General features: G+C 38.9%; 1 protein-coding gene across 1 annotated transcript; it reads right to left on the bottom strand.

Annotated features, from left to right (window-relative positions):
* Positions 1–580: 580 nt before the first annotated feature.
* Positions 581–24555, bottom strand: LOC139441975 (uncharacterized). Its single transcript, XM_071222719.1, has 3 exons — positions 24102–24555; positions 9075–9244; positions 581–877 (listed from the first exon to the last, which is right to left on the bottom strand). Exons 1-3 carry the CDS (start codon positions 24553–24555, stop codon positions 581–583), a joined length of 921 nt encoding a protein of 306 aa, XP_071078820.1.
* Positions 24556–25081: the final 526 nt, after the last annotated feature.

Consider the following 25081-nt stretch of genomic DNA (forward strand, 5'->3'; position numbering starts at 1 on the left):
TCTGGTCGGCTTCAAGAACTGCAGTCAGTATTCAGGTGTAGAATCGGGTGACATGTTACCTTGCTAACACGGATAACTGGACAGATATCTACGCACAGCGTGGCCTCTGGTGGTGCTGATTTCATAGTCATTGTTCTAGTCTGTATTTGTATACTCCGGGGCCTTCAAATGTTTACAATCATGAGTGAGTGAGTGAGTATGGTGTTACGCCGCTTTTTGCAATATTCCAGCTATATCACGGCGGGGGACACCAGAAATGGGCTTCTCACATTGTACCCATGAGAAGAATCGAACCCTGGTCTCGGGCGTGACGAGCGAACGCTTTAACCACTAGACTACCTGACCGCCCCTTACAATCATGACAGTGTCTACTGCGTTGTCCTCTTCTATGTAATGTACCATGGTATACGGTGAACCAACCGGCTGTCATCTTTTCACCACTGCGGTACCATTAAGTCTGAATCTCCTTATTCAGATATACAAGTCTATGCATGTCTACTACCTTTATTTTTCAAAGCAGCAGACATACAGAAATATTTTCAGTTCGAGTACGACGCTTGTCTCGACCCGCCTCGTGACTTCAACTACAGTACTGGTCTGCACGGTCATCTGCGTCCACGCCACACTTGACCCCCTCCTGGCCCGCGGGACGGGGGAGGTACAGGCTGAACGCTGAGGGGAGGAAGCCCCCCCGACTCTGCTGGATGGCTGTGCGGAGTTGGGCGAAAGCCGTGTTGGTCGTGGTGGAAGGGATGGGCCACGTGACTGAGGGCACCATAAGTGGCTGGGAGGGTTTAGGCGGGAAAAGTGCTGATGTCTGCGCTGCCTCTCGGTCGCGACGTTCACGCGCACGTCGGTTCTGGAACCAGATCTTCACCTGTGACAAAAATTACATATGTTTTAAGAACAAATCCAGACGCAACACTCGTTAAATGATCTAACTGAACAAGGGTTGTCGTGGTCTATGCGCTAACTAGGGTATTGTTAAATCCGTATCTTGTCGTTGGTGATTCCGTAAAAATCATATTTGAACACATCTGCAGTCTCATTAAAATCAAATCTAAGTTCTCGCTGCCACTTTGTTTAGCGATAGCGAGACCAAAGATCATTTTAATGAGATTGACACATCTGAGAAAGACCATTAAATTGAGACTCACTCGCGCATATTATCTGTGCAGAGTTGCGTCCCCTAACCGTGCCAGTAGTCTATGATACCCTAATAGTGTTTCTAGGTTTGTCAGCACCGTGCCGTGCTTTCCTCCCACATCCGTGACGTCTTCAGCAACCCATACTATGATTGTCATAAAAAGCGACTAACGTGATCGGGTGGTCAGGCTCGCTGACTTGGTTGATACATGTCATCGATCCCAATTGCGTGGATCGATGCTCATGATGTCAATCACTGGATTGTCTGGTCCAGACTCGATTATTTTACAGACCGCTGTCATATAGCTGGAATATTGCTGAGTGCGCCGTTAAACAACAAACCAACAAACCAACCAACACCCGTGACGCTGACACGCCCAGAAATAACTGAAATACCGTTCATGGTGGCCTTAATCCAAACTCACTCACTCACTTGATATAATCCAATACGTCACATCCGTCTTCAAATTTTAGTGAGGGAATGAATGAAATTTTATCAAGCTTCTTAACACTTAAATCATCATGATTCGAGTGAGAGGGTCGTATTTCCCGTACAAGTTGTGAATCGAAGGTAGAACTAGCTCTATCCCATGTCTACCTACCATCTTTCACGTGTAACAGACAGCTGGACATGGAAACGAAACAGCAACTTATCAAACAGATAAGTTATAGAATATCAATATCATTGTTCATATAAATGATATATTCCAGACAGAATTATGAAATGTTTATATATTTAGAATTAGTGGTATAATATATATTATATTCAGATACAAATATTAATCAACGCAATTCCGCATGTCATTTATCAAATAAGACATCTGCGAGATATTTTGAACATTCAAATATAAGATATAAGCCAATAACATAATCCATGATGTTACATTTCTGACATAACCCTACACAGAACAAATAGTTATGAGCCCGTTACCTAGTTTTATTATCTCTCTATATCGTTCCGGCATACCTCATTTCAGAATATAATGCCTTTAACCATGATATAATGTCAATGAAATATGGTAGGTAAATACGATATCCTATATTAGATCTTAGAACAACAAGTTTTTATTAAATTGTCAAAATATGTAACCTGACACGGGGACTGATATCTGCAAGTTTCTGTATAATAGACTTTGCTTTATAACAAGTATGAAATTTGCCCATGGCATTCCCGAATGAAGAATTATACTTCAATACGAGTATTTATACTTATATATGAACAATTTCAGATATTACTTAAATATGAGTGATGGCTGTAGGCGGTTCTTATGTCTATCATGCCTATTCCGTCGTTCATGTTACTTGTCGCGTCTACCGGCAATATGGCGCCTTATTTCATGTTGCGCGGATCAATCAGGAAAGTAAATCTTCACAGAACTTTGGAATCAAATAAGACCTTTGCGTGTTCAAACAATCAAGTTTTTTAGTACCCAATATTCAATTAAATACGAAAATCACTTTTATCAATTTGTTTTCAAACTACACGAATTTATTTGCGAGACTGTCTGGTCGAATAAAAGAATAAGCGATTTCATTGCAATACAGTCCTATTATAATCTTAAACATGAAGTAAATTGACAGATTGATAAACAGTCGATCTAATTTACATTTAGTATATTTGAAAAATGTAACTCATGGTTTACTGGGATTGGAATCAGAATATGTAAAGTGGTAAGTAAACTGCTATTAGACAGTCTAACACGAAAACCAGTAGCTTATAATTCTTTTATTGTATGACGAGTTTTGAAGAATTAGTAATTTTTTAATCAGGTATTTTTAGTTTAGTAGTTCAGGCTTCAAATTCACGGTGATGCTCCTAAGCGACTGTTGGTCTTGTTAGTAGTATGATTTGTTTGGGTGTGAACAACGTGTTGACACATTTGTGTAATGAATGTAACAGAAAACAGATGTGCAGTTTTAAAACGACTTAACAAGGACGTTGAACATACTTAGTCCCCAGCAAGCACATTGATACATTACCTGTTTCTTAACAGTATATGTCTGAAGTCGAATGGCAAAGGATAAAAAACACAATGGCCTACACCTGCGACACGTGAAACAATGGTTTTAGCGGCGTCGATGTCAACTGTGCGCAAAATTAGTTTCCTAAACAAATCTGTCCAAATGATAGGTGTAGCAGAAGCTGGTGTTTAAATGTTACACTGGCTTCAAAAGCCGGGATTTGTTTTGAGGCGATTCTACCTGAGATTAGAAAGTCGTTAATGGCTCGACTGGTTCAGCCTTTAATATGCTCGGCACAGATGGGACTGGAGCAACAACGCACGCGAGTTGCTGGACAGGTAAGGTTACCCGCGCGATTCGCCCGGAGATAATGACGAGATGCGAAAGTATCGGTCTGCTACCTGACAATATTAGATACGTGATTCTTGCCGTACAGAGCTAATTATTATTTGCCCCCACTGCGGGTTCCGACCAGAGAAACTGTTCTCATTGTGGGGTGGGTGAGAAAAACAAAGGATGAAGTGAGCCGTGGGTGGGGGCGGTTATTGAAGTGAGCCGTGGGGAGGGGGACGGTTGTTGAAGTGAGTCGAGGGGTGGGGACGGTCGCCGGTTGAGTCCTAACTAAAGTCAAACGCCGACACAAAGCATGAAACAATGGGAAGCCACGCAAGGTAGCAAGTATGATGCTGCGGGTTAGAAACATGTTATTAGATAAAGTGAAGGACCACTATTTCAGAGACCTTTGAATAATGCCTACATTGCACACAGAATAAAAGTATCAGTTGTATCCGTCTTACAAAGGTCTGTCAATATTCATGTATATATGCATACACTGTATTTGTGATAGAAAATAAGGATACTAGATTCTCCGGCAAACGAAAGTATAATACTGTATAAACTTGAAAATTGAATTTGACCCAATATTTACAAGCGATATCAAAACGTTACTAGGCTGAAAACAGTCGCTGGACCACTGCACACTTAAGGTCTAAAACACAACTATGTTTTCGGTATCAAATACATCACCATGGACTATTGGTCAACTATAAAGTTTACTATTGGAAAGTTGAAGTCTTGAGTAGAGTGTTCTGTCACTCTAAATCTTTAAGTATAGATCTAAAAATGAGGCGATTTCACTGGTCTGTATATTTCCAGTTCAGGTGGGTAAATCAGTGGAAGGGAAGTGGCTATTTAACCGATATTGAACGATATCCGATCATCGATATTTCTAAAGCTTCAGTTAACTTTTTGGCTAAATTTCCTTGTTCTAATTTTGCCAATCCAAGCAAGCAAAAATTCAGATGGTGAGCACACTTGGTGTCTATGGTGATGCCCACGGCTTGTTTAAATGTGTAATCCCCAAATTTCCATCTGTTAACAATAAAGGAATAAAAATAAACTACTCCCCAACATGCAATCGATGTACCATGCATACATACAAAAGATTGTTAATATGATTAAATTGTTCAAACGTGTATCTCATGTTTTGCGAACGAGGGATATGTGCTCACTCCTAATATTTGAAAGTTAAATCATTGTAATTTGTATCTGAAATAAAGCCCTTAAATCTTGACATCACACCAACATATACTAGCCGCATTGATTTATTCCTCACGGTTGCATAAACATAATTCAATGTTTCTCTGGCATATTGTATTTAAATGGTAAGGGAAGGGTTGATTTTTATTACACGAAAAGGAGGAGGTGGTCACAGTTTAAGACATTATTCAAGTATGCATACCATATTTGACCCTATCAGAGTTAGACATCCGCACACAGTCATTGTGAAGTTAACAGTATCTTCTCCACAATCCCCCTTGGTCAGGATTTTAAAGAGCTGACCATTTAACGTTGAGGATGTCATCAATTTTACTAAATCTAATACTGGATGTGAAAATAATATTCCCAAAAGATTGGTCTATCCTTTCAGTGAGAAAACATGGGCTGAAAACATATTCAGCCTCAGAAACCCAAGGCGATAGTTCCATTTTCAGATCCTGATTTGAATCGTAGTCCTATATAAATGTCAGAAAATGAATAAAATGTATTGTGAAACATTGCACTCTAAAACAACGTCTTGAAACTAAGTGAACATAAGTTCAGTATTTTCATTTAACGGCGTATCAAAGTGAAGCGGTAACTCTGTTTTGATGAGGCAGTAGCAGAAGTCAGCTCTGTCATCAATCAGAAAGATTACATTTGTCAGCTCCGGCCACAAACCAGTCATTACCGACCGATAAACGTCAACGATCCACCCGGGGCATGTCTCTTTAGTTTAGACAACGAGAAGACGACAATCTGGCTTGACCGCCACGCCCACTGGAAAGCAATCTATACTTTTCTGACCACGCCCCTGTCGTCGTGAGGGTGGACGTCGCTCGGTTAAACTCCCAACAGCGTCTTTCTCAAGTGCTCTAAACACAGACACATGTCCAGGAAGCCGTACGCCATCAACGATAAGCCCCCGACACAAACTCAAGTTGTTTATCGCTACATAGTACTATAGAGTGTATAGGGAACAGCTGCTTCCACGACACGCATTATCCTTGTTTAATTTAAGACGTAAATATAGTACATACTCACAGAACGAATACGTCAAGTAAATGTCATTTATTATATTGTTATTTACTTTTGTTATATTTTTTTCTAGGAGGAACGCTATCCATGTCGTATTAATAAAAGCGACAAAAACCTTTCATTAGAATTCTCAACTATAGTCCTTTGGATGAAAAATCGTACCGATGAAATGCTAAATAGATATAAATTCGAAAGCAACAATTCGTCTTAAATGGCTTGAAAGTTCTTTATTTGTCCGTACCAACTCGTCACCACAATTTCAGTCATGAAGGGTATCAATGCATGTTGTTAAAAGGGCGTCGAACACTGTAAACTGAATAGCCCTACATTTGCACGTGAAATTTACACGTGTTAGGCCCACCTACTACGGTCATTTCTGTAATAAAAACATCTCAAAGGAAAAATCTAAATCAGAAGCGTATATTTCTGTAAGAGCTATTAAATGGAATATACAATGAGAATCTGTAAAACATTCCAAAAGCAATGTAAGGGATGCTCCTGGTATTGCTATTCAGCTAATTTCAAAGGCAAACAATAAAATAAACAGAACGAGCTCAATATATCATTGCAATACGATACATGATGAAATTGACAGTTGATCTCAAGAACCTTGCTATTTCACGTTTGTGATTATTTGCAAGTCGGAGGGATTGACAAAGTGGAGAGCGAATAATAAGCTTCATACTGTAAAAGAGATGGTTTAGATCATGCAATTGTCAGTCAAATTAATATTTCAACTGGCAGCAACAGTGACAGTGACAATAAAATATTTTAGAATAGAATTTTGAAATCATCCCTGTGTTCCGCGATGCCCTTTGTAACACCAGGCATTGAAACACGAACAAATACATGAAAGTTGGCTCAACAACGTTTTCTCTACATTACAACAATGTCTGAAATTATGTTGGCGAGTTGGTACAAACAAATAAATAACTTTTATGCCATTTAAGACGAACTGTTGCTTTCGGATGTATATTTTGCATATCATCAATACGATTTTGCAGCAAACGGACTTAAATTTACAGTGGTAGCTGGGTTTCTATAGTAACTTGAATACGGGTTTTATTATGTGTTTTATCCGCCGGACAAGGGATAGTATACAACCAGGTTTGATGGTGGCTAAAAATGAAACAAACAAGAAATAGTTATTCGATGGTGATGTCGTTGGTTCGGGTATCACAGTTGTGATATGGACCTTGTGTTTGCAGTGTTTAAATGAATGTTTTTATTCAGGAACGTTTTGATAACGTTCGTAATATTTGCTTAAATTCAAATTTCACTGGCATACTTTTTTTTGCCTGGCAGTTGAGTTTACAAAACATTCAGAATTTGTCAGGGAACGCTCAGTATGTTAAAGCTCGTATTAAGGATTATCCCCTTTCAACCTTGGAGAATTTCTGCCCATGGCGGCAGGTTCTTTCTTTAAAACATGGCAAGCGAAATGTCTGGCAAGAGAATTACACATAACCTTTCAGCGATTCAGAGAGTAGACAATTAGTTTGTGATAAGTGCTTATGAAAAGTTATAACGCAGAGTAGTTTGGTCAAGTTAATTCATCATATTGCCTTGATTTCTTTTCTTCTAATCTTTGATGGCGGCGATATGCCTTTCTAGTAGTTGGATCGAGTTTCCTTTAATCAGTGCACTAAATGAATTCTCAAATCATGTATATTGTCATATTACCGTGCTCTTCATCTGATAGCAATGACGGCAAGAAATACACACAATAGCCGACAAGCGGAGAAGCAATATTGTCAACTAGATTAAACATTAATACCCAAGTGAAAAACAGTTACGTTTGACAGCTCATCAATTTGTCGAAAATTTATTATTTTTAAAATGTCAGCAGTTTGTTCAGAGATACCTTCGAGGTAAAATGTTATTAGATGTATAAATTAATATGTGGCAGGATAATAGAAGGCTTCATAATAGACGCAGAGCCCCAAGAAATACGACGTATCATATTTCATTAGAAAGTTCCAAACTTTCTCATAAAGTTATTTACATTGTATTTGACACTCGACATAAATTGTACATATACTACGCATCTTTAGTGAAGCGTTATTACAGTTGTTTTTCGATGTACGTCAAACTTGACCAAGTGTACAGTAATGTAAGTTACGTGAAAATAAATGCCATAAATAGGTCATTGGTAATCTAGATGACGGGAGCAGCGCCAGAGACAGAATTATGAATTTAGGGAACCATTTATGGAGATACACTAGGGACATTTGCTCCCCTACCCCTACCCCTACCCCTACCCCTACCCCAACACACACACACACGGACGCACACGCACGCGCACTCACGTACGCACACACACACACTTCATGTTGGACCGATCGGAGACTTGTGACGTCATAACGACGGGGAACCAACCAGGCATGCAAACTATCCGGGGGACACGGGGGGACCCAGTTGTCGTTAATCCTCTTGTAGAGTTGCGTCCCTGTGACGTGTCAGGATCTTGTGATCGTGTTTAGATTCCAAGTTTCGCCTTGATTAGGCCAGAAACATATACGTTTCACCAAAGTGGTAAACGTTTGCGACCTGTTTCACTTCGAGCTTTCCTCCCACTTCAAGCTGACACGCTGTTTTGTGATTTAAATACTGTTCAAAACAGCGTTAAAACAAACTCAACCACTCAAACTGTTTGCCTCAGAAGATTCTTTCCATATCACCCCATACCCTCCTCCCAACCCCTTTGAATAAACGCTAGATCCATTGTCTCGAAACAACAACATCTACCGATGAAAAACGTCAATTCATCTTGCTGGTATAGCTGACCAAAGTCAATATTATCAGGACACTCGCTGCAACATATGTGCAAATATGCAGAGAAGTGTTCGTTCACCTTGGTGGCAATCTCATTGAAATCAGATCCTAGTTCTCGCTTCCGCTAAACAAAGATCTGAGGACATCCCATTACGGGTCACGTCAGACCGACCTTCGGCCAACTTTGACCGACCAATGGAATGACCAATCAGAAGGCAGCTTTCTCGTGCTTTTCGGCACTAATTTGAAATTGGCGACTACGCTTCGAAATATATTTTGACAAATTCTCGATTATAAATTTGAAACCTGAACAAAAGAACATTCTGGAATGGCTAATAGATGGTCTAGATTGTATGGATTCAGTCGTTAAACCCGTAACTATCGTTCGGAGTTAAAGTTTTCGAGGTTGCATGGTTAGAAATCACATTCCGGCTGTCACTTTCATAATCTGGTAAGCGATGCTCTGATTGGTCGGATGAAAGGTCGTTCTAACGTGACCCCTAATGTGATGTCCTCAGATCTTTGTTTAGCGGTAGCGAGAACTGAGGTCTGATTTTAATAAGATTGCCTTGGTGGACTTTGTATCTAATGGTTCGGCAAAATTTGACACTTACCCTGTTGTCCGATAGGTTGAGAGCTGTCGACAGTTCGGCAACATCCATACTGCTGAGGTAGTGAGTTCGGCGGAACTTCTCTTCTAACACCGCAACCTGGTGCTGAGTGAAGGGAACACGTGGGTTGCGGCCGAGCTTTCTCCTTTTTACGCCGTCCTTCTTCTTTAGTCCTAGAATTGGAATTATATTGAAATTTATTAAAGTTCACTAAAATGGTCAGTTAAAACGTTAAAGTGTGTTCACATTCGTTTCTCTATCATCAAGTGTGTAAGTGAGTTTTACGCAGCATTTACCAATATTCCACATGTCACAACGGTGGGGGACCAGTCCGGCTTCACTCAATGTGGGGAGTCGAACCAGGGTCTTCGGTGTGAAGAACAGACGCTTTAACCACCAGGTAACCCAACCTCCCCTGTGTCGTTAAGATTAATAGTTCAAACATAGTCTGGTTCAAACACATTCATAGACACCTACACTCAGAAATGACCATAAAGTTACAATGATGCCACCAGGTGTTCGTGAAACGGGTGAGAATGTCCTGTCCTACCAGTCTTCAAGCCAAGTATACCAACACTTTACGACAAACCCTCTACTTTACTCCTGTAATAGAGACGAATTGGAAAAAGAACTAGTTCTCCGACTTTGATGCTGCTATTTCTATTACCAACGTCCCTGACCTTCACAAATGACGACCATTTCCGGCAGTGCAGAACATGACGTCATCACTGCCATTTTGAGGAATGGTACAAGTCAAAATATGGAATTGCATCGGGTATCCGTTTTGTCACTGATGCGTCATATTTGGAAAAAGTCCCACACATGTGTACCATAGATATATTAAATTTTACTAAGGACTTGAATATTGTAACCCTTTACCATACATCGTTTCAGCAAGAGGCGTATGAAGCTCTTTGAAACCTTCGAAGAAAGGGGATGCTCGATTCTACCTCAGATGTTGTGAAAAGAAGACACCAAAGGCTGGACCTGCTGAAAATTGCTCGACATAAGGAAAACTTTGATTTATCATCCCTCTTCTCACATAGCCTTGTGGAGAGTTTATTGTCACTCTGAATCTTTATGAATATATCTAGACGTTCTTAAAAACTTTCGTATAATGATCACGCTCGATTGTACCTCAAAATATTTTTGAATTGCATATTTTGTACTTTTCATGTGCCAGCAATACGAAGAGCTTCATAAGAGGAATATACTATATGCAACAGTCTTAAAGGCTGTGAAATTGTATGAATCTATTGCAATTAGCGTTAGGACCAGTACTTTGTGGGTTATCATGGGACCCAGGATAGCGGAGGACCAGTACCATGTGGGGTACTAGGGGACCCAGGATAGCGGAGGACCAGTACCATGTGGGGTACTAGGGGACCCAGGATAGCGGAGGACCAGTACCATGTGGGGAACTAGGGGACCCAGGATAGCGGAGGACCAGTACCATGTGGGGAACTAGGGGCTCCAGGATAGCGTAAGGGCCAGTACCATGTGGGGAACTAGGGTACCCAGGATAGCGGAGGACCAGTACCATGTGGGGAACTAGGGGCCCCAGGATAGCGTAAGGGCCAGTACCATGTGGGGAACTAGGGTACCCAGGATAGCGGAGGACCAGTACCATGTGGGGAACTAGGGGACCCAGGATAGCGTAAGGGCCTCTAGTACGATAAAAGGTTTACAGAATTTGATAGATCAACTGGAGCTGTACTGTTCTAATTGTAAACTCCAAGTGAACACTGAGAAAACGAAAGTGTTAGTTTTCAAAAAGGGAAATAAACTATCAAGTAGGGAAAAATGGTTCTTCAACCCACAACCGTTAAAAATTGTCACTTCTTATAAATATCTGGGAGTAACCTTCACAGGCAGATTAACGTGGAATTACCACACCAGTAATGCAGCAATGCAGGCAAAAAAGATACTAATGGGCATCTTACATAGTTTGAAAAACTTCACTGATCTCTCATATCAAACCTTTTTTAAAATATTTGATACAAAAATTACTCCAATTCTTTTATATGGAGCAGAGGTCTGGGGGCATACAGAATACAGAACTATTGAACTGGTCCATCTATATGCTTGTAAACGATTCCTTGGCGTAAAAAACTCTACATCGAGTGTTATGGTATATGGTGAATGTGGACGTGTACCACTTTACATATTTCAACATATTAGAATTCTCAAGTATTGGTTCAAGATTCTTAAAATGCCTATTGATAGATTACCTAGAAAATGTTACAATATGATGTTATTGTATGAAAAACATGGAAGCCGCAATTGGGTATATGATGTAAAGTCGTTATTAAATGATTGCGGCAATGGTTATGTTTGGCGTAATCAATGTGTACCAAACAATCCAGATTCATTTTTAGTATCTTTACGCCAAAGACTTAAGGATATATACTTGCAAAAATGGGCATCGCATGTTTTAAGTTCAGAAAAATGCAATTATTACAAGCTTTTCAAGACAACAATTTCCCCAGAATACTATTTGTTTGACATCAACTTTACAAGGTTTAGAATAAGTTTAGCACAATTTAGATGCAGCTCTCATAGACTTAGGATCGAAGTAGGCAGGCATAGAAACATAGACAGATAATTGAGAATATGTGAGCAATGTGATTTAAATGTGATTGAAGATGAGTTTCATTTTCTGTTAGTTTGTCCAAAATACGACTACCTTAGAAGAAAATATATTGATCTGCCTGGTTATGTACATCCCACTATTCAAAGATTTACAACGATCATGTCAACAACTGATAAAGATACTCTAAAAAATCTATCAATGTTCATTTATCATGCTATGTTAATTAGAATATGACCTGTTAAACGGATCTGTAACCACTCCCGAAAACAGAATTGTACTACGGGCCTGAGGCCTTTCAGTATGGAATAAAACTTATCCTATCCTAACTAGGGGACCCAGGATAGCGGAGGACCAGTACCATGTGGGGAACTAGGGGACCCAGGATAGCGGAGGACCAGTACCATGTGGGGTACTAGGGGACCCAGGATAGCGGAGGACCAGTACCATGTGGGGAACTAGAGGACCCAGGATAGCGGAAGACCAGTACCATGTGGGGAACTAGGGAACCCAGGATAGCGGAGGACCAGTACCATGTGGGGAACTAGGGGACCCAGGATAGCGCAGAACCAGTACCATGTGGGGAACTAGGGGACCCAGGAAAGCGAAGGACCAGTACCATGTGGGGTACTAGGGGACCCAGGATAGCGGAGGACCAGTACCATGTGGGGAACTAGGGGACCCAGGATAGCGGAGGACCAGTACCATGTGGGGAACTAGGGGACCCAGGATAGCGCAGGACCAGTACCATGTGGGGAACTAGGGGACCCAGGACAGCTGAGGACCAGTACCATGTGGGGTACTAGGGGCCCCAGGATAGCGTAAGGGCCACTACATTGTGGGGAACTAGGGGACCCAGGATAGCGGATGACCAGTACCATGTGGGGAACTAGGGGACCCAGGATAGCGCAGGACCAGTACCATGTGGGGAACTAGGGGACCCAGGACAGCTGAGGACCAGTACCATGTGGGGTACTAGGGGCCCCAGGATAGCGTAAGGGCCACTACATTGTGGGGAACTAGGGGACCCAGGATAGCTGAGGACCACTGCATTGAGGGAACAGGTTCACCCGGGATAGCGTGAGGACCACTACATTGTGGGAACGGGTTTACCCAGGATAGCGTGAGGACCACTACATTGTGGGAACAGGTTGACCCGGGATAGCGTGAGGACCACTACATTGTGGGAACGGGTTTACCGGGATAGAGTGAGGACCAATATATTGTTGGGAACAGGTTGACCCGGGATAGTGGGATAGCTACATAGTGTGGACGAGGTGAATGCTGTGTGTGCTACAGTACGCCCAGACAGCTAGGTTATAACACGACACTTCGTCTACTGGTTCCACATGGCCATAAAGGACACTGCTTTGACTGTATGAATAGAAAATGTCAAACTGGATATCCCCTGTTGTGTTAATGACAGGTAACTTAAGTTGTAATTATCATTAACTCATTCATCATATAAATTAACCATCAAAGAAGTATACTTGAGAAGGACGATTAACATTGAATGTCCGTACGTGACAATTCTTCTCTGATATGTTCGTCAAGTTTGATAGTTTATAAGGCAGACGAGACTATCATCAAATTTTCAACTCAACAACCTTCACAAATCACACTGACAAAAATAAATTAGACATCATGGCGGTTAATGGACATACGAGTCCCCTAATTCGCCACAGTGTACTGCTTCCTTCCACGGATTGATCTACCTGAACCAGAAATAAAAGAGTGAGTGAGTGAGTTGGGTTTAACGCCCCTTTAACAGTATTCCAGTTACATCACGGCGAGTCAGCTTAATGTGGAAGGAAAGCCCGGAGTGATGCAGGTCTCAGACGTTTACCACTTCGGTGAAACCCACGAGCACGGGTATGGTGCTGACAAACCTAGAAACCTAATCGGGGCGAAAGAAATAAAATAAACCACCTCATCCGTTTCACATTTAGATCTATGCAGAAGATTCAGGATGACAAAAGACTCCCTACAAGACTATATGAAAAGGCATTAATAGTCAATTTTCCGATAGTCAACATTCCATTTATGTCAAGCAGTTCTCCAGCTGCTCCAGTGCTTGGTGTCTGCATGTCACAACCTTTGAGGTACAATCGAGCACGCTCTGTTTTCAGAAAGCGTCATACGACTCGTGCTCAAAACTTGCTTCTTCAGTACTCAAGACCTTATTAAAGTTTCCAAACGTAGATATGTGGAGGACATTTACAAATTTGACGCATCAGTGCCCAAACATTCGTGTGATGCAGTTCCCTGTTTTGATTTGAAACATATGTTCCCGTGTTTTTTAAGGTGATAAAAACCTTTCCTTTGCATGTGTTTGTGACGGGTGCCTCCGGGAGGGCAGGATAAACTCACCTTATCACGGACACCTAGTTGTTGGTTGGTTAGTTTGTTGTTTAACGCCGCACTCAGCAATATTCCAGCTATATGACGGCGGTCTGTAAATAATCGAGTCTGGACCAGACAATCCAGTGATTGACATCATGAGCATCGATCCACGCAATTGGGATCGATGACATGCATCAACCAAGTCAGCGAGTCTGACCACCCAATCCCGTTAGTCGCCTTTAAGACAAGCAAAGTCGCCTTTTACGGTTAGCATGGACACCTAGTATTATAACTGTTTGATAGTGATTCATAGACACGTGTTGATGATTTAATCGAAAGCCTGCACTGGACACTGCTTTTAGCAGAGATTTCTAATGAATATGCTTCGCCTTTATAAACAGGAATGGAGCTTAATGACAGCTTTAGCCAAATATCAATGCTGTTATACAGTCACATGTGACGTAGTCATATGCTAACTACCTATATGTACATGACATGCGTGATATAGCTTACCATCTATATGATAACGAGACATAGCTGACTATCTATATGATATACGTGATATAGCTTACCATCTATATGATATACGTGATATAGGTCACTATCTATATGATATTCGTGACATAGCTTACTATCTATATGATATACATGATATAGCTAACCATTTATATGATATACATGACATAGAAAACTATCTACATGATATACATGACATAGCTAACTATCTTTATGGTATGCGTGATATAGCTGACTATTTATATATATGATATGCGTGATATAGCTGACTATCTATATGATTTACGTGACATAGCTAACTATATCTATGATGTACATGATATAGCTAACCATCTATATGATATACGTGATATAGCTAACTATATCTATGATGTACATGCTATAGTTAACCATCTATATGATATACGTGATATAGCTAACCATCTATATGATAAACATGACATAGCTAACTATCTATATGGTATACATATGGCCAACTATCTATATGATATACGTGACATAGCTAACTATATATATGATATACATGATATAGCTATGTACCTATATGCTATACGTGATACAGCTTACCATCTATACGATATACTTCATATACTTAACCATCTACATGATATACTTGACATAGCTAACTGCCTATAGGATACACGTGACAAAGCTAACTGCATATATGATATACGTGACATAGGATTACGTTTCAACACGATCATCTGATTAATTAACTTTCGTTAAAAGTATTGAATTGTGTATCTCTGTAGCCGCTGGGTTATTGGATATGAAACATATATGACACAGCTCTATGAAGAATATCATTGGACGTTGTCATTAATCACTTCTCCTGTCAGTACTCGTGACTCGTTTCTTCAATTGCCCTTCAGCAGTCGCTCACTCACTCACTCACTCACTCACTCATTCAACGGTGAGTGTATATTCGTCGTGGCCTTTTGTGTTTCAGTGATAAGCAAAGCATTGAGGATACATCAAAAAGCCCCTTTTCGCCCACATGTCAAATATTTAAGTTATTGGAAAAAGAGAATCTCACCGGAGTGTCTTTTGATATCAAATATATCAACAAAAGTTGATAAAAGTAATAATTATATGTTATTAATAATTATTATTTATAATTACATACTATATATTAATGATTATATATTATTATTATTTTATATCTTAGTATTTACTTCAATATCCCCTCTGAGTTTTTCCACTTTTATCAACAAGTGTTGATATATTTGATATCAAAAGACACAAGGGTGAAATTTTATTTATCATTCGGAATCATTCGTCCAACTTTTTCAGCTTGTAGACAGTAATAAGCAGAATCTTAAGTGTAAAAAGTACTAACAGCTTCAGTAGCAGAACCATTAGTGATGTCATTTGATTGTGACGTCATGTAACAATGACGTCACAATGGTCTGCAAAGCATTGTGTTGCAATTTCATTGCAGCGATATCTACAGTGTAGATATCGCTTGATGTCCTTTGTCTACAAACTGAAAAAGTTGGAAGAATGATTCTGAATGATAAATAAAATCTCACCCTTGTGTCCTTTTGATATCAAATATATCAACACTTGATATCACCCAAGCGATATCTCCTGTGAGAACCAGTTTGGGATGATAAATAGTGTTATGACTATTTTGGGACATGCTGATATGATTTATGACATCCTCAACCGCATGTACATAAGCATGGTTAATTTTGGTATTTTTCGAACGATGTGTTTTTATTATTTTTGCCTAGTTCCAACAAAATAACCGTGATACAATCAGAAAACGCCGAAAATTACTTTAATCAGTTCTGAAACACGTTAGCCTTAACTTTTACTGCCATTATATTTGAAAATGGTATAATTATTGTATAACGATTTTTAGAAGTTTTGCTAATTTCTTGATGGATGAAAATGCCTCTGATTATACTGTGTCCTTTATTTGTAACATAAAGGCGTTATCGATATAAAAAAACACAATATTTTTAGGTTACTTTTAATATCATACACATTTTATAGAAACTGTTTCAAGACTTCAGGGCAAATTTCTCACACCACATTACATGCTAAGACAGGGACATTGAAGTAAATACTAAGATATAAAATACAGTTCTTATAAAACCAAAAGATATTACAATTTATATGAATAGAACAAACGCGATCACTTTTTTGCTAGTACATGAATTTACGCATGTGAAATTTGCAAACTGTATAAAAAATATATATTAAAACATATAACATTACAACAAAGGAAAATATCAATGTGATAACGGATTTATTCATTAGCGGCGATAAATGATTTGTCTAATACTGTATCACCTTTCAGTGCCACACTAGTTTCTATAATCGCTGAAATAATATCCAAAATAAAAATGATTTAATAATAAGATTACTTACTTCTACAAGAGGTTTCATCGTGGGCATTTACTTTAATGTCATAGGTTGCGCTTTATTTCGCGTCAACATGACGATCCTACAAACGCCTGAGCTAACAGAGGCTAATGCGATCACAAGCATCGCTGAGCAATATTAAGCTCCACTTGCCTGATAGCAATTTTATTCTGCCCCTTTAACTTTTCATTACACAAAGTCATTGGTATAATATTCCTTAACGTCCTTTTGAGTTGTTGGAACATACACCTGATCGCAAGGACGATATGATGTAAGGGAGAATTGGAGATCTTCTTTTGAAATGTCGATGACTAGTCTGATGCGATTGGTCAAAACTCACTCGTATGATGGCAATAGTTTAACCTACCGTTAAGACTAACAGTATCGGCTACTTCGCTCCCTCGTTGAAATAAGTCGCCAATAAAATATAGTAGCAATAAACAACCTTGTCCCATTCTAATTAATCGTTTCCTATGGAAAATGACCAAATACAATCAAATCAGAAGCTAATGAAATCATTTTCAAAGAGAAAGCGAATTGAAATAGAAAACCCGGACTGATTAGGGTCCCCCATTATTCCCACAACTGAACGCACTCATTCTAGTCTATGTAGAGACAGCGCACTATATTGCGGTGTACTGTTCGTCTATACACTCAGTGATAACTGCAGAAAAATCTAATTAATGGAGATATTCAGATGTCAATAAATCTATTTCAAACAGTAGTCAGTTTCATTAAGGTAATGAAAGACATCGAACCAATGTTCCGTAGATAATTACATTTCCTCACAGATATTTGCTATTTTTTACTTGTTTATTTTGAAATGTCTTTGCGAGGATTCAGGTAATATTAGTTGTAGAAACAGAATTGGAATCAAACGAGGACAGATTTAACAAATGACCACGATAAGAGAGTTCAGAGTGGGGTTGTATTTAAGATATTGCTTTTATAATAATATTTTATTATCCTCAATATGATTTTGATGTACTTTATGGGGTTTTTTAAAATATTTAATTGCGATTCATAGATTTGGTAATAAAAGTTTTAATACTTTTGTATATGACGTTTTCAACAAATACAATAATTTAGTACAATGCTGAGTGCAGTTTATTGATGTTAAATAATTTTTAAACGTTAAAATAACTATGTCAATTAAATAATAATTGCTCTTCACCGGATATTGTAGATAGTGATTCATTTTACTGGATAATTTAGAACTGAATTCATTTTCACTAAATAAGGTAGAAAATAATTCATTTCCACAAATTTCACTCAATGTAATATACATATACCTCTATGTGGCATTATATTTATATCCCAGTCCATGGTTGATACGAGTTAAACAAGTGGCTTTCACTAAAGAGATCCACCCGATGAGGGCAGGCAGTAAGTTTTTCCCTTGCTGCAGCCCAACACAGGAACTGGGGATCAGTGCAAGATGGTATCAGCTGAGATCAGTCTCCAGCTCCATGCATGGGGTCTTTACAGGATCAACGCACTATCTTGTATCCTCTCATCACCTCTCTAAATTAATTGACGGAAACGCGCCACTATTTCATTACCTGGTCAAAGTAGCAGTGATCAACACGTGTGTATAGCTATGTATTAGCGAGGAGCTCATCACACGTCTTTGGAGCTAGCACCTGTCATTAAAGCTAGCGCAGCCGCGAAATTAAAGAGAATTTGATGTGAAATGTCGCCTCAGGACAGGGTGGAGCCGGTCCTTGTTAGGATACGGAGGGGTGGGGGAGGGGGGGTACACTAAGAGGAGCAGGAATTCTTACCCTGGCTCTGGACGTGTCTAACTCCCTTTAATAAGAAAATGAGTGATACAAGGTTTTTTTAATTTTACTATAAATATGCCTTTTTCAAATATAAGCGCGCGTATATGTCTTCCTGTTGAATGATACAAGAGTCATTCGGTGTCACTGTAACCTTTGGAATAAGTTTAAATCGATTCCAGTATTCCGGCCTCCCTGAATGCTATCGCACTCTTCTGATAACCCTAACGATGTACGTGACATACGTACGAGCGGATTATCTGACACGTCCAGAATTAAACGTGAACACAATACTTTAATGATTTGAAAACGAAGACACACAGGCCATTACCTCATATCTCTCTCAAGCAATGGGCACATTTTAATATATATACATCAGTGGTTTAACATGGCTCCTATATCCGACAGAGTGTAGGCTCGTTGTTAACTATAGAAATTAAAAAAGGTGCACGTTCAAACCTTTATATGTCATTGCAACAGCTCTCAGTAGTATTGGGTTGAAGAGAAACAAACTGCAACACTAGGCCTCACGAAATGATCAAACATATTGAATTACTAAACAAAGTTCCTTGTTAAATGGCAATCATGCAGATAGCGATGAAAGTAACAGCAAATCATGCCCAAAAAATATTGTAGAAAGTTCAGACATCTGATTCCATCTAATTCCTAGAGCTAATTACTTTCTGGTGTCATCACTGGTATTCAGTGGCCCATTTAATCATTTACACAGCCATTTTGACCTTTGCGCCAATTTTTAATCTGCTTCGGCAGGTACTCTAGACTGGTTATTCTCCTGTATTGACATTATATAATAAGTTTATAAATACTAACAGATAACATAACAGGCTTGTATTTGTATGGCTATGATGGAACGTGTTGGTGTGGGAGTTTTTTTTCAGTTGTCTCTCCATCTTCCTCTTCATTGTTCCTTTCCGTGAGGGAGAATGGTTTTACGCCGCTTTTAGCAATATCCCATCAATATCATGGCTTGATACATTGTCGCCATGTGGGACATCGAACCCGGATATGACGAGCGATCGCTTCAAGCGACCCACTGCCACGATGTCAGTACAGTACAGTACTGATATGATCGATAATGCTATAAAACTGTATAATATATTACATGTATTGAATGTTACAGACGAACTGCACTAAGAACAAAGGAAAAGCGAAAATTTAGAAACATGTTAGCTTCCCTTCACCCGTATAAGAAGACGAAATAGAAATAATAATAATAATAATAATAATAATAATAATAATAATAATAATAATAATAATAATAATTCTGGATGAGTTCGACTCGGCAGCACTTCCTGGGTGAAGTCCCATTCGCTGTCTGGGCTGCGTGTAGAGGGGGCAAGGGTCCAAAACTGATGATGAGCCTAACCAGCCTGACTGTGCCAGGATCACTCAAACCCTCTTTGCTGCATTTTTTATTTTAATCTCTACATAATAATAACAACATATCTTAAGCGACATGATGGAGTGGTCTTCGCCTTGCTTGTGGTTTTGACACAGAGGTACATCCATGGTATGAGAGAGAATATATAGAGGGCGTCATGATAATAACGAAAATTTATAAACTCTGAGGAATAGGCCCTTATACAACCTCAGACATATCCAGGCCAACAAACCTGACCGTGTCCTTTTTGATAAATCCAAAGAAATAATTCATATCATTGCATTCTCTGTCCCTTTTGACACAAATGTGATTGACAAGATTCAGGAAAAAACATGGCAAATACGAAATGAGAAATGTCACGCTTGCATTCCAAGTTGTCCGACTCACCATTGTTCTCGATGCCTTTGGTTTGGTACCTCCCAATTTGTTGACTGACATTTGGAAAGAACCCGGGTTTGTTGTCAGGAACACGGCCCTTCAAGCAGGGTAATGCAGAAGGTATTAGGCGTTGGGAATGGGAAGCCTACACATTCTCCGAAAGGTTCTTGGTGGGATTGACTAGACAGCGCTTCTTTGGAGAAGTCCCATTCGCTTTCTGTGTACAGTGAGCAAGGGCCCTGAGCTAATAATGAGCCTATCCAACATGACTGTGCCAGGATCACCCAAACCCTTTACGCTATACATATTTATTTTAGTTCGTAGAGGAAGAAGAAACACAATAATGAGAAATCATTAATCTCACCGAGGACGCGCATAGTCTACCATACGTTCTGTTGAATTATAACGTACGACTATTACTGATGGCTGGCTGTGCTGCGCTAACATATGAAACTGATATTAAATGTACCTATAAATCTAGTTGATGAACGCACTTGAAATTTTGTAATGTGGAAACCGGATGACGAAACCAACATGAAATAAGGCTAGATAACTGCGATGCTAAACCTTTGAAGAATTGTACACCTAATGCTCGCTAGTCATTTTGTCACTTTATGAGAGACACTTTTGGTTTATAGTTACTGTTATGTAATTTTCTTCTTCACAAGGCAGTTTAAAATTAACCTTACATTAATAAAGAAATAGTTTTGACCACAACTCTAACATAACATACCGTGTATAATTGAAACCTTAACCACTTAGGGCTGTTCACTTTTGTGTGTCAGTCACACGAAAACGAGCAAACAAAATACAAGTGACAAATTCAAGTGCACACACGAATCACTGTACAGTTGTAGTGACGATACAAGAAGCTTAAGAAACGGATGGACATGGTAACCTAAACGAAATATTGTCGAAAGGATCATTTGAGTTAACATTAACAACATCCGAATAATAATCGCTACTCATTCAGAAACATAAAATAAAGAAAGGAAGCGGTAACTATTCAAGTGGGGTTTTTTCAGATCACTTCCAATTAGTATTAATAGGACATTGGAAAAAAATAAGCATTTTATGAATTATGTTAAATTAATACCGAAGATGACGTGAAAATGTTTATGTAAATAAGGTCATATTCTTAATCGTATGACCGTTTAAAAATATTAACACCAAGCCTGAAAACGCTAGAATTTGTCCGACTGTCAAATGCATGGCATGTCTGGAAATAAAGAAACGGTACTAAAAAGTAAAAATGTCATCAAGATTACTTGTTTAATTTAATGGTAAATTAAAAATATATAAATTAGTATGGATAATACACAATAACGATAAATTGATTTTTATAAAGGGTTTTTATGTGATTCATAGAAAAATGATTATTTTTCAAATACTCTATAATTAAGAATTGTGTGTTTTATTATTATGATTAAAATCTGTGTAACAGGTATAATATTAATAATGTCTAATCAAACTTACTTTTTCAATTTTCATTTAATCTTTGATACTAATAGCAGTATTTACAATGGCCCACTGTATGGAATGAACAAAGCACAATAATCAGAACTTGCCTCTAGCGATAGTAATACTTTCTCATTTTCTGTTGTTCCTACTCCTAAAACTATTTTTTCCCGGTGTCTAATCGTCGAAGACGATATAATTTCATTAACTCGTGAATAATCTAAATTACCAGTTTTTGCCGTAAAAGCAAATCCAAATAGATCACAATAAAAAAGAAACAGATTACTATAAACCGATCATCATTACTTGAAATGTTCATAATTTGATAGCAAGTCTCATGAACCAAAGGAGCTAAAGCATCTAGGAAATATATTAGGGCCATTTAAAGGACTGTATAGATCAGAAAACAGTGTATTTGTTTTCCGAAAATAAGAATTAAAACAAAATAAATCCAAAGTTCTTTCCACCAGCATGTCTGTACGTTCATGCTTATGCGAAATTAATTTGGTTTATTTCATTGATAGAGCACGACGTTAAGGTGAACAAATCTAAACATATATTCCCAAAATACTACATAAAGTCAATTTATTCCACCTCACAATACATAACATCGAATAAATAAAAGAGAAACAAATACATTTAAACAAATCAAACCAATAAAATTGGAATCTGTTAAAATCAATTTTTAAACTTTTTTTTCTCTTCTACAAGTGAAATGTACTACTTGTACTAACTAATGGATTACTATTGAAGGAAACGAATGTTATAATTAACCTCTCTCATTGACAGAGACACCATCTGCAGACAGGGGGTGACACCTACACACACCTAGCAGGTAATTACAATCAAAGCTCTTATGTATGTGATTAATTCACATATGCAAGAACAGAGAGCGGACATGGTTTGTCATGTCAATTCCTGTAAAATCATTGATTTCTCCAACGAGGACATTGTGTAAGTGTCTAATAGTGAGCGATGTGACCGCTGTTGTTAATTTTGCGTTCAGTCCAGGGAGAATACAGGATTATATATAATACCTTGTCTCGGGTGCGTTACCATATTTGATTAAACTGTGACACCGTACATTGCTTATTCAATCTACATCGTGTAATCAGTTTTTGGCTGTGTGTGGTTATGTATCAAATCAATATCTGTGGAACGCTGTTTAAGTTCATTGATATTATGTTATGTCACATCCCAGTGGTCAGCATTTTGTATGCGTCTTTTATATATTTGTTTTGTTCTATCGTTGAACTGCGATTGGCAGTAACATATTTCAAATACCACAAAAAAAACGTACGCTGTATTTATAAATGTAAAGCATATTTGATACGTCCATGAGTGAACAAAAATCATTGATCAGCATACATCCATTCAAAATCGATATACCGAGTATATTTGATTTTTAAACCTCTTTGTCAGTAATGTACTGAAGATTTCTTGAATTGGAAATGCAAGCGACAAAACCCTTTCCATAATCATAATACAACAACAAAAAACACATCATGAACATGTGCAATTAGAGCAGAACAAGGGTACCCTATTCGCGAACGCCTGGTGTCAGCACTGACTTTCTGTGATCCATTCATATAATTTTAACCAATATTTTGCCTTTTATGCCCCACGGAATCTGTTTCGGCAGGTAATCGAGGCTAATTATTCTTTGGCGTTGGCTTTTATATTATATCTATAAATCACTATCAAACAGTGGGGACACCAGGTGTTCGCAAAATGTCAAAATGAAGATCTGAAAATGATTACACATGAATTAAAACGTCAAATTGCCGGACGGGAACCCAGTGCGAACCAAACAAGGAGCCATCTCTACAACAACGAAAACACGGATGCTAGAATGTTCACAGATAGCAATTAATGCTATTTTAATCTCAGAATGAATTCATTGATTGGCTTCTCTAAAATATTATTTCCCACATATTTTCGCACACATCAACTAAATAGAAGCGACGAAACACATAGGAAATCATAAGAAATCTCTGCACAAAGCAGAGTTGATTGTATAATTCAGACCATGTCATGAGCATGTGTTAATGAATCACTGAAACCATATTAGTGTTGGTTCAGTACAGTGTTATATTCACGCATCTGTCACAAAAAGAAGAAGAAAGTTCAAAGAATGATTAATTTAAGAACCTGATAATGAATCACTGAGAAAGGAATAATAGGCTTACTTGGCAGTTTTGGTGGCTTGTAGCGGGTACACTGAAGCCAGGGGAATCTAGGAGACTCTTCATCCAAAGCTCCTTGGTTGTCGTCGTTGTCGTCCTCGTCTCCACACATGGGTTGTTGTGGAACGTCGCCACCGCCACCGTCCCTCTTGACCGCCTCCGACTTGAGACCCAGGATATTATCTATGGAGAACTTTATGGTGGCGGAGGACGTGTTTGCCACAGGAATGGAGTCTCCCTCAACTTCTTGCTTCACCTCCATGCTGCAGGCGTCTGTTGGTGATGATGACGTCGTTAGTGTCGTCGGTGTTGTTGATGAAGATGGTGTCGACGAAGGGGGAAATATGGACTGTCTACCGTATGAGAACTGGGGAACGTTGAGCGGAGTTGGGAAGAAAAGATGCGAGTTGTCTGGATGCTGGTAATTGTAAGTATTCGACAGAAATGATGATAACATGGTAACGGTTTGGTCTTCCTTTCACAACGATGGCTGTTGACAAGTGGTGACTGATGCAAACCCTTTTGATCTTCCGTGAAGATTCGCAGACTTAACAAGTCAAATACTTCACTTGTAATTACTTTAATGAACAGACATGTCACTAGTCAATTACCAAATGCTGGCTGCCAATAGGACTGAAATTGTTATAAGCGCGTATTAGATAGGTGTTAATATCAACGATTCTCATTGGTTCATTAGTCTCAGCGCGTGCGTCTGCGCAGTCGCGTTGGTATAATAAGACAAGTTGGTAACGAACGGTTGACAGGTAGCTACACACTCGTGTATTTTTTCCGTCTATCTCTTGGAAGGGGTGGAGCTAAGACGGAGAAACACGGAACTGCCTCGTGGTAGTTGTTTACATGCGGTTTTCACCAACATATGGTGTATTTCTATTGTACTATTAGCGAGATAATTTACACGGTGTTTCCTCTGTCTTGAGATAGAGACTTTGCCCTGAGTCTGGACCGCGAGCTTGTAATTACTA

The sequence above is a fragment of the Haliotis cracherodii genome, unplaced genomic scaffold (genome assembly GCF_022045235.1).
Source record: "Haliotis cracherodii isolate W230 unplaced genomic scaffold, xgHalCrac1.p SCAF_5, whole genome shotgun sequence".
NCBI lineage: Eukaryota > Metazoa > Mollusca > Gastropoda > Lepetellida > Haliotidae > Haliotis > Haliotis cracherodii.